The sequence below is a fragment of the Lactuca saligna genome, chromosome 4, assembly GCF_052625555.1.
Source record: "Lactuca saligna cultivar CGN05327 chromosome 4, ASM5262555v1, whole genome shotgun sequence".
In the NCBI taxonomy this organism is placed as follows: Eukaryota; Viridiplantae; Streptophyta; class Magnoliopsida; order Asterales; family Asteraceae; genus Lactuca; species Lactuca saligna.
In genome coordinates, this window is record NC_136420.1 from 128,251,305 (window position 1) to 128,263,599 (window position 12,295).

Genomic DNA, 12,295 nt, shown 5'->3' on the forward strand with positions numbered 1-12,295 from the left:
CCGAGTCCATGAACTGACTCGACGAGTCGGTTAGGATTTGTCCCAATGAGCTGGACCATGTGATAGTTCAACGAGTTGGGGGTTAACTCAACGAGCTAGACCTTCACGAGACTTATGAGGAATGAGTGGACTCGAAGAGTTGTATGAGTGCACTCGGCGAGTCAGGTCAAACTTGGACTTTTGACTCGAGTTGAATTCTGTTGACTTTAGGGTTTGGTCAACATGAGTTATGGGGACCAAGGAGGGGTAAAATGGGATTTTACCCATTCCAAGAGTTAGAGAGAAAGAGAGAACAACCTTTGGTGTATTTGAGTATGATTAGAGTATTAATTACAGATGATTGTCCTATGTGTTAGGCGGAGGCTAGTTCGAGATTTTCAAGTACGAGACTTTTACTTGCTAGCTTACGAGGTGTGTCTTCTCACTAGACATACCTAGAGTGGTAATATGAGTTGTGTGTGACCGAAGGGTCTTATATGTTTATTTGAGTAATGTGATATCATGCATTGTATGATCTATGCCATGTATTATTATGAGTTACAGAATTAGGACGGGATAGTCCACAAAGTTAGGACCGAAGGGGCCAAAGAGTTAGGACTGGAGGGTCCATCAGAGTTGTAGGACTGGAGGGTCCCACTGAGACACATTGACCGGAGGGTCTTAAAGAGTTATAGCCTTGGGTGGCTAAACAGTTGTATGTGGTATTTTGGGAAACTCACTAAGCTTCATGCTTACCGTGTTATGTGTTATGTGTTTCAGGTACTTCTCAGGATCACGGGAAGGCGCCGACTTGATTGTACACACAACAACGATTGGGAGGATCCTGGAGTTTTGCTATATATACAGTTTTTTTTTGGATATGAGATTTGATGATTTGACATTGTGACATCTTTTTGATTTTATTATTGAGATAATTGTGTTTATTTTTAAATCAAAAAAAATGTGGTTTGAAAATTTACGTTGTTACAAATAAATTGGCTTGTAGTTATAAAATGAGTGAAGTGGTCAAATTACATTATCTTTTTAAGTATGATCTATGTCATGTATTATTATGAGTAACAGAGTTAGGAATGGAGGGTCTATCAGAATTGTGGGACTGGTGGGTCCCACTGAGACACATTGACCGGAGGTCTTACAGATTTATAGCCTCGAGTGGCTAGAGAGTTGTACATGGTTTTTGTGGCTTATCTCTAGTTATTCTTGTGTTTTGTTCATTGATATTTTTCATTTCGGCTATTTTACATTTTTTTTTCTTGTGTTCTAAAGTTCTTTATAATACTTACGCTTTAAAGAAATGAACAAGTATTCACTAGCTTTATATAGTAACGGTGAAAAGGGTTTGCTCACTTCTTAACTCTGATATATGTTTTTTGATTCCTAGGCCTAAACAACAAAGGTTTTTTTCATACCCAGTGGCAACAGAATTGGCTTGCTTCTATAAGCCTCAAGAATAGTCATATATAGATGAAGAAAATGCAAAGAAAAAGTACATGATTTTTTAGGAAAATCGGTAGCTCCAAACTTCTAGACCGTTACCGATTCAAAACGGAATTTTTTTTAACTTCTAATTTCTAAAAAAATTATTTTCCCAACATACATGAAAAACCCTAGAAACTTTGAATGAACAAAATCTTGAATAAGTAATAGGTGAAAATAAATATTTATGAAAATCGGTTTTTTACAAGTTTTCAAACTGATTTTAATGGTAAAATCTTCAAACCAATAAACCGATATAAACCGCCAAATCAATTTCAAACCGAACTATTTTTAACCAAATCGCTTCCTAGATCAAATTGGATCGGGTTTAAAATTGTTTTCCGAAAATAAATAGATATGAACACTCTAGATCTAGATGCTTGGGAGCCCAAGAGTAACATTGGATTGGATTCTATTTGGGCTTAACAATGACATATTTGTCTCATAACTTGCTTCATGTATCATTTATGGTTGTTGCCTATACAATTATTTTGTACCAAACAAAATAAGCAAACAACTGCCTCATTTGAGCCATCGAATCGCATCCTTCATCCTCCTCCTCTCACCATCTTTCTCTCTTCCCATTACATCTATAAATACTCCATTACTTCCATTCGTCCGGAAATAAATCTAATTTCTGTTTAGATATTAATAATAATAATAAACGCTTCCACTTTTTGTAACAGTCGTATTCGGGTGGCGCCACCGCTCTCCGCCGTCTTCCCTTCCATAATTAAAGGAAACGCACCTAATTCGGGTTGTTACAGGAAAGATACGAAGAACAATACATATTAGTTTGTACATTGTAGTTGATTAGTACGTAACCTAATTAATTATAACAATAATTCTTCAAATCAATCATGGGTTTTCTCCATAATCTCTGGGACGAAACGCTCGCCGGCCCCACCCCTGACTCCGGCATCGGAAAACTTCGCAAATACAAGTCTCTCCGCGTCCGTTCCGGCACCAATATCGATCCTTCAAACTCCGACGATATCTCTCCGGTTTCCCGCAGCATCACCATCCTCCGAAGCAACAGCCTCTCCGCCTCTTCTGATTCAGGATCCTCCCCCTCTTCTCCCTCCACCCCCGTCACCCCCGGCTCACCATTCTCACGTAAGCCCTGCAACCATTACACACACACATTCACACACATCAATTCATGTATCTCTGAGTTTCGTTTTCTTGCTTTGTTCATCAGCAACAAGTCCTGGCGGGAATATCAAGAAATTGACCCGAGCAAAGTCAACTGCCGGCGGCACGCATTCTTCGAGGACAAAACATCCTACGGGTTATGATTGGTATATGATTAATTATATCTCTAACATTAATCATGATATTGGATTCAGAAAGGTTAATCTTTTTGTTTCTTCATGGGTATGATTGCAGGATTGTTTTGAGTGCATTGGATCGTTGAAATATACGAAATCGATGAGTTTCGGCTTCCATGAGAAAATGTCTATATGTATATATATTATATTAAAAATTAAAAAAAAAAAAAAAAACTTTTCCCAAATCCCTTATATAAAAATCTGTACATATTAGGTATAATTGTAGTATATTTATATCGCAGCCCATGATATATATGATCGATGTGGCGGATGATTTCCTTTTGTTTTGTTTTTTTTTTTTTTTTTTCTTCTTTTTTCTTTTGTGTACATATGAATTAAGGTTATATATGCTGAAGTTGGTTTGTAAAATGTGGTGTAATGACTATTGACTAATAAAATTATTATGACTTCTGATTAACATGTTTGATGCTTCCATATGTTTGTATAATATCCATGCATGCAAGAAAGTTTCACGCTGATGTTTTCAGCAAAATGGAAATTTATTAGTACGACATCGTCAGAAACGAATTACAAACCCGCAAAAATCATCAGAAAGGAAAGAAACCAAGCAAATTTGGTTATATATATATATCTGATCATATATATAGGTGTTGAGTTTAAAAGCTTAAGCATCTGTCTTCACTTTCTCGATCAGATCAGCAGCATCTTGAACAGTCGAAATGTTTTCAGCTCCACTTTCGCCGATTGACACTCCAAACTTCTCTTCCAAAGCCATCATAATCTCAACCTGTTGAATGTTATATCGATTGAGTTATATACTTATATAAGATCGATGATTAGTTGTTTGAGTTATGATTCGTTAACTTCGAATCAAAACAAAACTTACAGTGTCGAGAGAATCAGCACCAAGATCGGCGAATTTAGTTGCAGGAGCGACTGTGCTCTCATCAATCGACAACTGATTAGCAATGGTGGCCTGCACTATTTTCAGTGTCTCTGGTTGAGCCTGTGGGTAGAAGATGACGATGATTATTCCTTTCCATTAACAAATGAGAAAGAACAAATAAGATTTAAGTTTTCTTAATCTTACAATGGAGCATGAAATGGTGGTCTTTAAGCAGTGAGAAAGTGGTGATGATCTTTTCTCTGCCTTCAAGATCACAAGTCTTTGTCCACCCTGCAACAAACAAGTTTCAGAACAGATGGAATCAATAAGGATTGAAATTAAAATTGAATAGAATAGAACCCAGAAATTAAGTTACAGAGATCATGGAGACGCTGGCGAATTGGGTGCATTGGATTCGGGGAGTTGTGGGAAGAAGAAGGGCGGATGAAGGAGTAGCTGAAGTTGAAAGAAGGGAAGCCATGGGAACTGGAAGAATGAAGAATTAATGGATTTGATTCTTTGTTGAAGGTATTGAAAAGGGAAAGAGGTGGGGGATAATTTATAAAGAGTGGGTATGTAAGAAAGGCGACGCTTACAAGAGGACAGCCTTGAATTTTAGTTTTGGGCGATCAAAACAATGAATATTTAATTGTCAAAATGAAAAGTTTACATACACTACTCCCAAAAGTAGCAAATGGTTTGTTTTGATTCAAAAGTTAGGTTTTTTATACTTTTGTCATAAATTTTAACATAAAGGGGATGTAGCTCACATGGTAGAGCGCTCGCTTTGCATGCGAGAGGTACGGGGTTCGATACCCCGCATCTCCATTGTTTTTGGTTAATTTTTGTGACGCTTTGGCTCTATTAAAATCAAGTTACTTTGTACTTCATAGATTTTCGAATAATTTTTATATCTAGTAAGTCATTGAACGTAAAACAAAAACTATTTCCTTCTTGTATTACAACTTTTTGAACCACCTTGTTGACAAATATACAATTCTACAAACAATTTTTGAACCAAAATGATTGCTCGGATATGGACAATTTTAGGGAGCCAAATGAGGAGGAAAGTAGGTCATGGTGGTGGTGATGTTCTTGTCACCGAGGCTAAAATTTGGAGACCATTATCGATGGTTTAATGGTCTCTATCGCATATTTAAAAACCTTAAATAAGTATGTTTTTCTGGATGTATATATAAATTTGACATAAATTTATATCCATTTAATATGAGTATTTCCCATAGTAGTAAACTTTTCTTTAGTTGTAACGAAATAATTACAATTTGTTTCATATTATTATTAAAAGGGATAAGGTTAAAGTGTTAAAAGTTTAAGTTAGAGACATTGTTTGTAACTTTAACTTAACCTTATTTATTTATGTTGGACCTCTTATATGTAAAAACATTTATTATTTGAGGTCAAACTAAATATAAGGGTAGATTAGTTTGTCGTTCAAAAAAATGTAACAAACTTGAATTGTAAAAAAGAAAAATCAAATAACATATATTTTTGTTGTTCATTTGAACGGTTTTGGGTATAATATGAACCATATACCACGAGTTGGAATAGTCAATATGAAATTTGACCCTCCTTGTAACATCCAGTTCAAAAACGAACCAATGCAAGGCATCAAAGAGTCAACTCATGACTTATGGGGAAAATGGGTGTCACGACGTAACGATCACAACGTGACACGTGGAAATGAGAGTCACAATGTGTGACATCCCCAAAATCTCGGTCAGAAAAGACCAACTTTCATTTATGCTTTTAAAATAATTTCAGGGTAAATCCTTTTGATTTGAAAGAGTTGCGGAATTTGTTCCCAAAAACAAAACGTGATAAAACAATGTTTACCAAAGCATTTCATAAAAGAAATGTATTTTCATTATATTATCAAAACTCGGGATGTCATGTCCGATACAGACCATAAAGCATAAACGATAACATTACAAGTCATTCAACAAATATATACATATACAGACTTGTAAACAAAACAACTTGATGGTTCATCCATCTTATGCCCTTGCGCCACTTCCTGTAATACAAATAAAACTGAGTGGGTCAAGCTTGGGAGCCTGGTGAGCATATAGGGTTTTCAACCCACAATAAATAATTATATTTAATTTCCACCAACCAACAATAACCCGATTACCCATTCTCGTTATTCTCACCTTACGTCCCTAAAACAACTAACACAAGGGACCTAGTCTTAGAATATTTCATCGGGGTGACAACACATGCATTCGGGGGTTTCCCGGCAATATATGTCAAATAAGGCAACCATGAGGGGGATGGAATACAGCGAATGAACACCCAAGTTTATTAACACCTACAGGTTATGAGTCTGCTAGCATTCCACTGGACTGTCTAGAAAAGTCCGTGGTCGTCATCTAAATTCCACTAGATGACTGGATCAAAACAACATCGAGGCCTCTCATCTGTTTATTACACACCAACTATCTACCCATGTTCTACCCAACATATTAGTAGATAAAACATACATTTTTATACATAGATTCAAAACCTGTATAGCATGCTCAATCAATACATTTTCCACATAACAGATGAGGCACACACACATAACACTTATTTCATAGAGAAATAATCAGATCTATAAGATAGAAGAAAGTGAATATACATTCACACACATCACAACAAAATATACAATTAACACGTATTTCGCATAAAATACTTCATAATTATGCGTTAGAAGAAAGTAACCACACACTCACTTGATCAAAAGATGATTGGACAGCACTACGGCTTGTAGAAGTAGTATTCTTCGGTAGATCTGGAAGATCTTCACAAAAATCGAACTTCTCGCCGACAGAGCTTCGGCTCGGGAATCGCACTTCTCGAGATCTTCGGGACCTCGGGACTTGCTTCGGGGCTCGGGATTAATATCAGGGCTTCGGGACACTTCTGGTACACAAAACAATGCAAAAACACGAGAGAAAGGGAAGAAATGAGCAAAGAAACTCGGCAGCCTCGACTTCCTTTTATAGGGGTTGGAACCCTCGATTACGCTGGGCGTAATATATGTACGTTGGGCGTACGCAACGTCATTGCATGCGTATGTGCCCAAGTGACGTCATTGCATGCGTAGCTGAGGCGGTTCACGGGTACGCTGGGCGTACGCTATTAAGCAAACTTCAAACTTGCGTAACTTTCGCATACGAGCTCCGCTTTTGAGGTGCTTTATATCCACGCGTAGGTGAGACTACATTCTACAACTTTCGTTTAGACTCTGTCGGCTAATTATCGCTCTAACGTAAATTTCACTTTTTACGTCATTCAGCGTTGTCGGTTCTGTCGCGAAACTTCGATAGGTCATAACTTCTTCGTTATAACTCGGATTTCGGCATTCTTTATATCTTCGGAATCCTTGTTTCGACCACTACATCTTTATGCAAAGATATCGGGCTTATCTCACACTTCAAATTTGACGCTTATTTTAATTTTTAATTAATCAAACCACATAATTAAGCAATTAAGCACAAAACACATAATACTCAAATAATACACTTCTATTATTTCAAAACGGGTTACAAAGGTTAACCTAGACTATTACATCAACGAAAATGCCTAGCCTGGAAACGCAGGCGTTACACAATGTGAAAATATAATGCTTACATCGTGAGGCTGATTACAGCCCAAGCCCACGAATTTTAGGGTTTTCTCCCTATTTAAGGAACTTATCTCATAATCTAGGGTATCTTCTTCATCCTCCCTTCATTTCAAACAAAACCCTAGCCCTATCCTTGAGTTCTTGAGCATTTAATGGTGTTTTGGTGACTTGAAGAAGAAGGCTTCATCTTTGGGGTATAGATCCAGCTTGCAAGCTTCATTTGCATCTTCTAGAACATCTTTGGACCTTTGTGAGTAAACAAGATTCAAGCCTTATGATTCCTTGTTGATGGATCTAGGGTTTTATGCATGATTATCCATGGTTAGATGAGTTAGAGTGTTAGGACTCCATAAAGTTAGCAACTTTATGGGTCCTTAGAGTCCCTTAGTGAATATATGTTATGGATCTGAACTTTGGGTGATGTTTGAGCTCATGTTTGAGGTTTTGACCTCCTTTTCTTCATAAATGCCCAAATCGGAGCTCAATTCTTGCATTGAACACGCAAGACCTTAAAGCATCATTTTTATGGTTTTTGGGGTGTTAGGAAGCCTTATGGGGGAGGTGGATTAGTAGCTTAATGGATTAAGGGGTTTTATTCATCAAAATGTCATTCGAACAGTTCTCGCGACGCGAGGATATACTTGTCACATCGTGAGGATCAAAGTACCGCGACTATTTTGTTTTTAGTGGCTCATGACATGACCTATAGATTGTCACATCGTAAGGGGCAGTTGACCTACTGATCGTTGACTTTTTTTATCATCGAATTCTTGACCAGTTTGAATATAAGTCAAAATTTAAGGATTTGGGTTGTTGATTAAGGTTCTACCATGTTTTTGTGATTAGAAGGTTCGCGGGTGCAAGTAGTGCAGATGTTAGATATATTTACATCCTTATGTGTTAGGATGTAGTAGTAGTGGTATGTTGGTTAGAATATCGCTAGAGTAGTTATTGTGGCTATGCATTCCATGGAAATTTGTTGGTAGGAGAGTAGTGTGTTATGAGGGGTCTAGTAGGCGGTAGTGAGTTGTATGATCGGTAGTTTCCGGTATTTATGTGCCTACTTGATTTGTTGATTATTTATATATCGACATATTGCAACATTTGTGTTGAGGCAGCAGGCCAAGAAACCCGGGGAGCGATAAGGTTGAGGTAGCAGGCCAACAAACCCGGGGAGCGGTTAGGTTAAGGAAGCATGCCAAGAAACCCAGTATGCATGTTTTATATATGTTTTTGTTGTGTGGGGTATTTTGAGGGAACTCACTAAGCTTCGTGATTACCCAACTGTTATTGTTTTTAGGTATCATCGGTGATCATGGGAAGGCGAAGGTGTGACTATACACATTCATCAGTAGCAATGAAGATTTCATGTTTACTATAATACTCTGCTTTTTAAACAATATACTTTAAAACAATTAGTTTTCTTAACTTGGGTTTTGAAAATGAGCAGTTTTACCTTAATTAAAAATGAAAATTTTTGGTTGTCAAAATGGGACGTTACAAGTTGGTATCAGAGCCCTTGTTTTAGGGATTTGGATGAACACTCATGGGATTCCAAACTCAAACTATGGAGATGAGAGTTTTGCTAAACCTTTTTGGAGAATATATTTTTCAAGAGAAGAAAAGAGAAGATGTGATGTGTACATTCAATCGGAGCTCAAAAGTGATTTCCTAAAGTATCCATACATGCTTTATATGTTGTATTTGACTTGTTGTTATATGTGTTATAGTACGATATGCGTATTATGAGTTAGGTTATAGTGCCTGCTTAGGAGAGATGCATTTTTTTGTGTGATATATGAGCTGTTAGAAAACGTAGGATAGTATATAGGCTAAGGATCCTTATGATTTCTTTTTCCTGATGTTTTCTGCCTGAATGCTGCTTTTTTTGTGCTATATGAACTTATATTGATGTTAATTAGTTATTAATGGAATATTTTAAGTTACATGTTGCAAAGGTTAAATAATTTTAGAATGATTGATTAGATCCTATTGCACAACTCTCATTTGAGTCTAACCGTTGTAGGGTGAAGTCTTTTAGTCAGAAGATTATTTAAGTTTTTTTTTATGTAATTGTATTCGTAAGATAGTTAGTTGGCATTAGTATAAGTTTCTTTCACAGCTGATAGCTAGATGGGGGTGAGTATTCTTAATGACCTCGGAGGAGTGTTATGGTGTGCTTATGTGAGCACTGGTGTATGAGGAAGTCTAAGTCAGGAATCTAGGCGATTACGGTGGCTTTTTTAAGGGTATGGGTGTGACGATACACCTGGTAGTGGTAGAGTTCCTAGAAAATCATTCTAGTGTGTGATCATGCGTGAGAAGAATCCAAGAAGGAAAGAGTCTAGGATGAGCAGTAGTCTGTGCCTGGGGTGGCATGGGTATCTGAGATTGATAATGGTTTAGTGTAGTGACTTAGGGGCTTTGAGACAATTCTCGAGACATATACATATATATGTGGAAGGTAGTAGGGTCCCATACTACTAAAATCACAACATTTGTACGGGGACCGGGAAAGTTTCTAAGTAGCTAGTGGAGGGTAGGTAGTGTGGTATAACACTATCATTAATTACAGTCATCCTCATCGTTGTTAGCCTTCCAACCATGATTTTCTTTTTCAAAATAAGACTGGTAATTGTTTAGGCCTTAGTGTCCATGGCAGTTGAGTTTGGTTGGTGCAGACCTATGAGAACTAGCTGATTCAGAGACCTTAAGAACCTTGCTCGAAGTAGTGTCAGTCTAAGTCACAGGACTCAAGAGGGAAACCATTTGTGGTGATCAGATCAAGGATTGTAGCCTGAGGCTGAGTGGACATCCGATGCAAGGGATGTTACTTTATACTTCAGGGTTGTGTTTTTCCTACTTCCATACTCAAGGGAGGAGAGATCGGATGTGGTTCAGTTGATTGTTAAGATAGGAGATGGTATCTCCTCATCGGTTTTGTTGTAACAAAAGTGAAGTTTGATTCGTCGTAAATCATATTTGTGTCGTAGTAAAGAGATATTTGAGACTAGATGGTTTTTGTGGCTTGATGAACAATGTGAAGGCCATGTTGCAGGTAGAATATGTTACGCAGATTCTAGCAGATCGAGTATATTCGGGGAAACATTAAGTTGATCATGTTCGGGCAGAAGAGTTATGTGCAGGTTTTGAGTTTTTCAGTGTTGTGTTTTGAGAATCTGTGAGGGATTCTTGGAGTCTCATGTCACACCCCCAAACTGAATTGGTGGAAACATTCTGGGGTAGAGGACGTCATGTATAGTATCATAACAATGCATAATTGTAAAACAAGCAACAACATCCATTGAATTAAGAGAATAGTTAAATACATGTGTATTCTTTAGTAAGGTTTAAATGACACCAAAAATGTATATCAAAATAATGACGAGTCTTGAATCCACTTCGTCCTTCAAAAGCTGCATGGGTATACCTGTCTACTGGTTCCCTGAGAATACAAGTTATTTTGAAAGAGAGTATCAACATAAATGTTGGTGAGTTCATAAGTGTTTAGTGTCATTTAGTAATTTAAAACCTTGAAATGTTTTGTATTAAAAACCTTGAAAAGTTTGTAAAGTTTTCCCAGAAAATCCTATATTTCCTGCTTATAATGAAAAGTGCCCTTCTACCCGAGGCCCGACTGTTTATATGTTTGTTCTCGTATAAAATGTAATGTTTGCATGCTTCGCGAATGAACTCGATTTGTGAGGGTTGCTGCTTTACCGTGACGTGCTTATGGGCATTCTCTTGGTCAAAAAAACCCGAGACAATCCATCATGGCCACCAACAATGGTGGTTGCCTTCGTCAGCCACTGCTGTGTCGCCTTCTTGTGTCATTACCGCCGCCTTCTTATATCATTACCGCCGCCATACGCCACCAGGTGGGTGGCTGGGTTTTTTTAGCAAACAGAAGAACGTGTTGTATGAGGTTTCATTGGCTAGAACTCACGAGAACAGCCACCACCACCACCACCGTGAGGTGGTGGCTGCCGCCATCTACCACCGTCGACCACCACAAGGTGTCTGTGTATGTTTGTGTGTGTTTAGCTTAGTATGTGTGTGTTATTTGAGATTTCAATGTATACCTATAATAGGGTAGGAATAATCAAAAGAAAACTCAAAAACCACCACCGTAGGGTGGTGGCTGCCCCCACCAGCCGCTGAGTTGGGTGGCGGTTTTCCTCATTTGCGTTTTGACTCGTTTGGGATGCTTGGACAAAATGGGCCTAACGAAACCCTAGTAGGCCCAATAAAACGCTAATGGGCCCAATGAAGACCTAATTGACCTAAAAGCCCAATCATGTTACTAATAGGCTAGTATTGAGTTGGAAACCCTAATTAGGGTTTGTAAAACCCTAATGTCATGAAACCCTAATTTTAGGAATTGATCGGGACACACGGAAATTATTTAATAAACTTAAAATGTTAATTAATAATCATTGGCAAATTAACTTAAGACAATATTGGACTTAATGGATTAAATCTGTCACACCCCAAAACCGGAATGGCGGAAACGTTTTGGGGTGGATGACGTCATGTCAAGTATCACAACATATGCAGTATAGTGATCAAAGTACAACAACCATTGCATTAATAGTAATAGTTTTACATAGTTTACATTTCATAGCTACATCAAAGTAATACAAGAAATAATATAGATGCAACTCGGTACTAGGCTGTCTCCACAATTGCTCCTGGGATGTACCTGTCTATTGATGACCTGAGAATATAAGTTATTTTGAAAGTGAGTATCAGCATTTTTATAATGCTGGTGAGTTCATAAGTATTTAGTGTCATTTGTATAAATACACATTTTTATTCAAAATAACTTTATGAAAGATAGTAGTTTAGAATCTACGGTGTATTAGCGTCCCTTCCAGAAAATCCTATAGTTTCTAAATAAAAGAAGTCTTCTACCAAGACCTAATAGGTTTATGTTTTAAAGTGAAATTTTCCCCAAAATACTATCCTTACTAAAATACAATATTGATTTTAAAGGAAAAATAGGAAAAACTC

At 37.4% G+C, this 12,295-nt stretch overlaps 2 protein-coding genes and 1 non-coding gene across 3 annotated transcripts; 2 read left to right on the top strand and 1 right to left on the bottom strand.

Annotated features, from left to right (window-relative positions):
- The first annotated feature begins 2,112 nt into the window (after positions 1-2,112).
- LOC145038804 (Dormancy/auxin associated family protein) lies at positions 2,113-3,077 on the top strand. Its single transcript, XM_078987046.1, has 3 exons — positions 2,113-2,592; positions 2,678-2,777; positions 2,866-3,077. The coding sequence occupies exons 1-3, from the start codon at positions 2,337-2,339 to the stop codon at positions 2,891-2,893; spliced, it is 384 nt and encodes a 127-aa protein (XP_078843172.1). The 5' UTR covers positions 2,113-2,336; the 3' UTR covers positions 2,894-3,077.
- A 211-nt stretch (positions 3,078-3,288) lies between these two features.
- Positions 3,289-4,193, bottom strand: LOC145038805 (uncharacterized). Its single transcript, XM_078987047.1, has 4 exons — positions 4,031-4,193; positions 3,859-3,945; positions 3,655-3,774; positions 3,289-3,555 (listed from the first exon to the last, which is right to left on the bottom strand). The coding sequence occupies exons 1-4, from the start codon at positions 4,133-4,135 to the stop codon at positions 3,433-3,435; spliced, it is 435 nt and encodes a 144-aa protein (XP_078843173.1). The 5' UTR covers positions 4,136-4,193; the 3' UTR covers positions 3,289-3,432.
- Positions 4,194-4,409: 216 nt separating this feature from the next.
- On the top strand, positions 4,410-4,482 carry TRNAA-UGC (transfer RNA alanine (anticodon UGC)). The gene has a single exon. It is a non-coding gene; the product is annotated as a tRNA-Ala (tRNA).
- Positions 4,483-12,295: the final 7,813 nt, after the last annotated feature.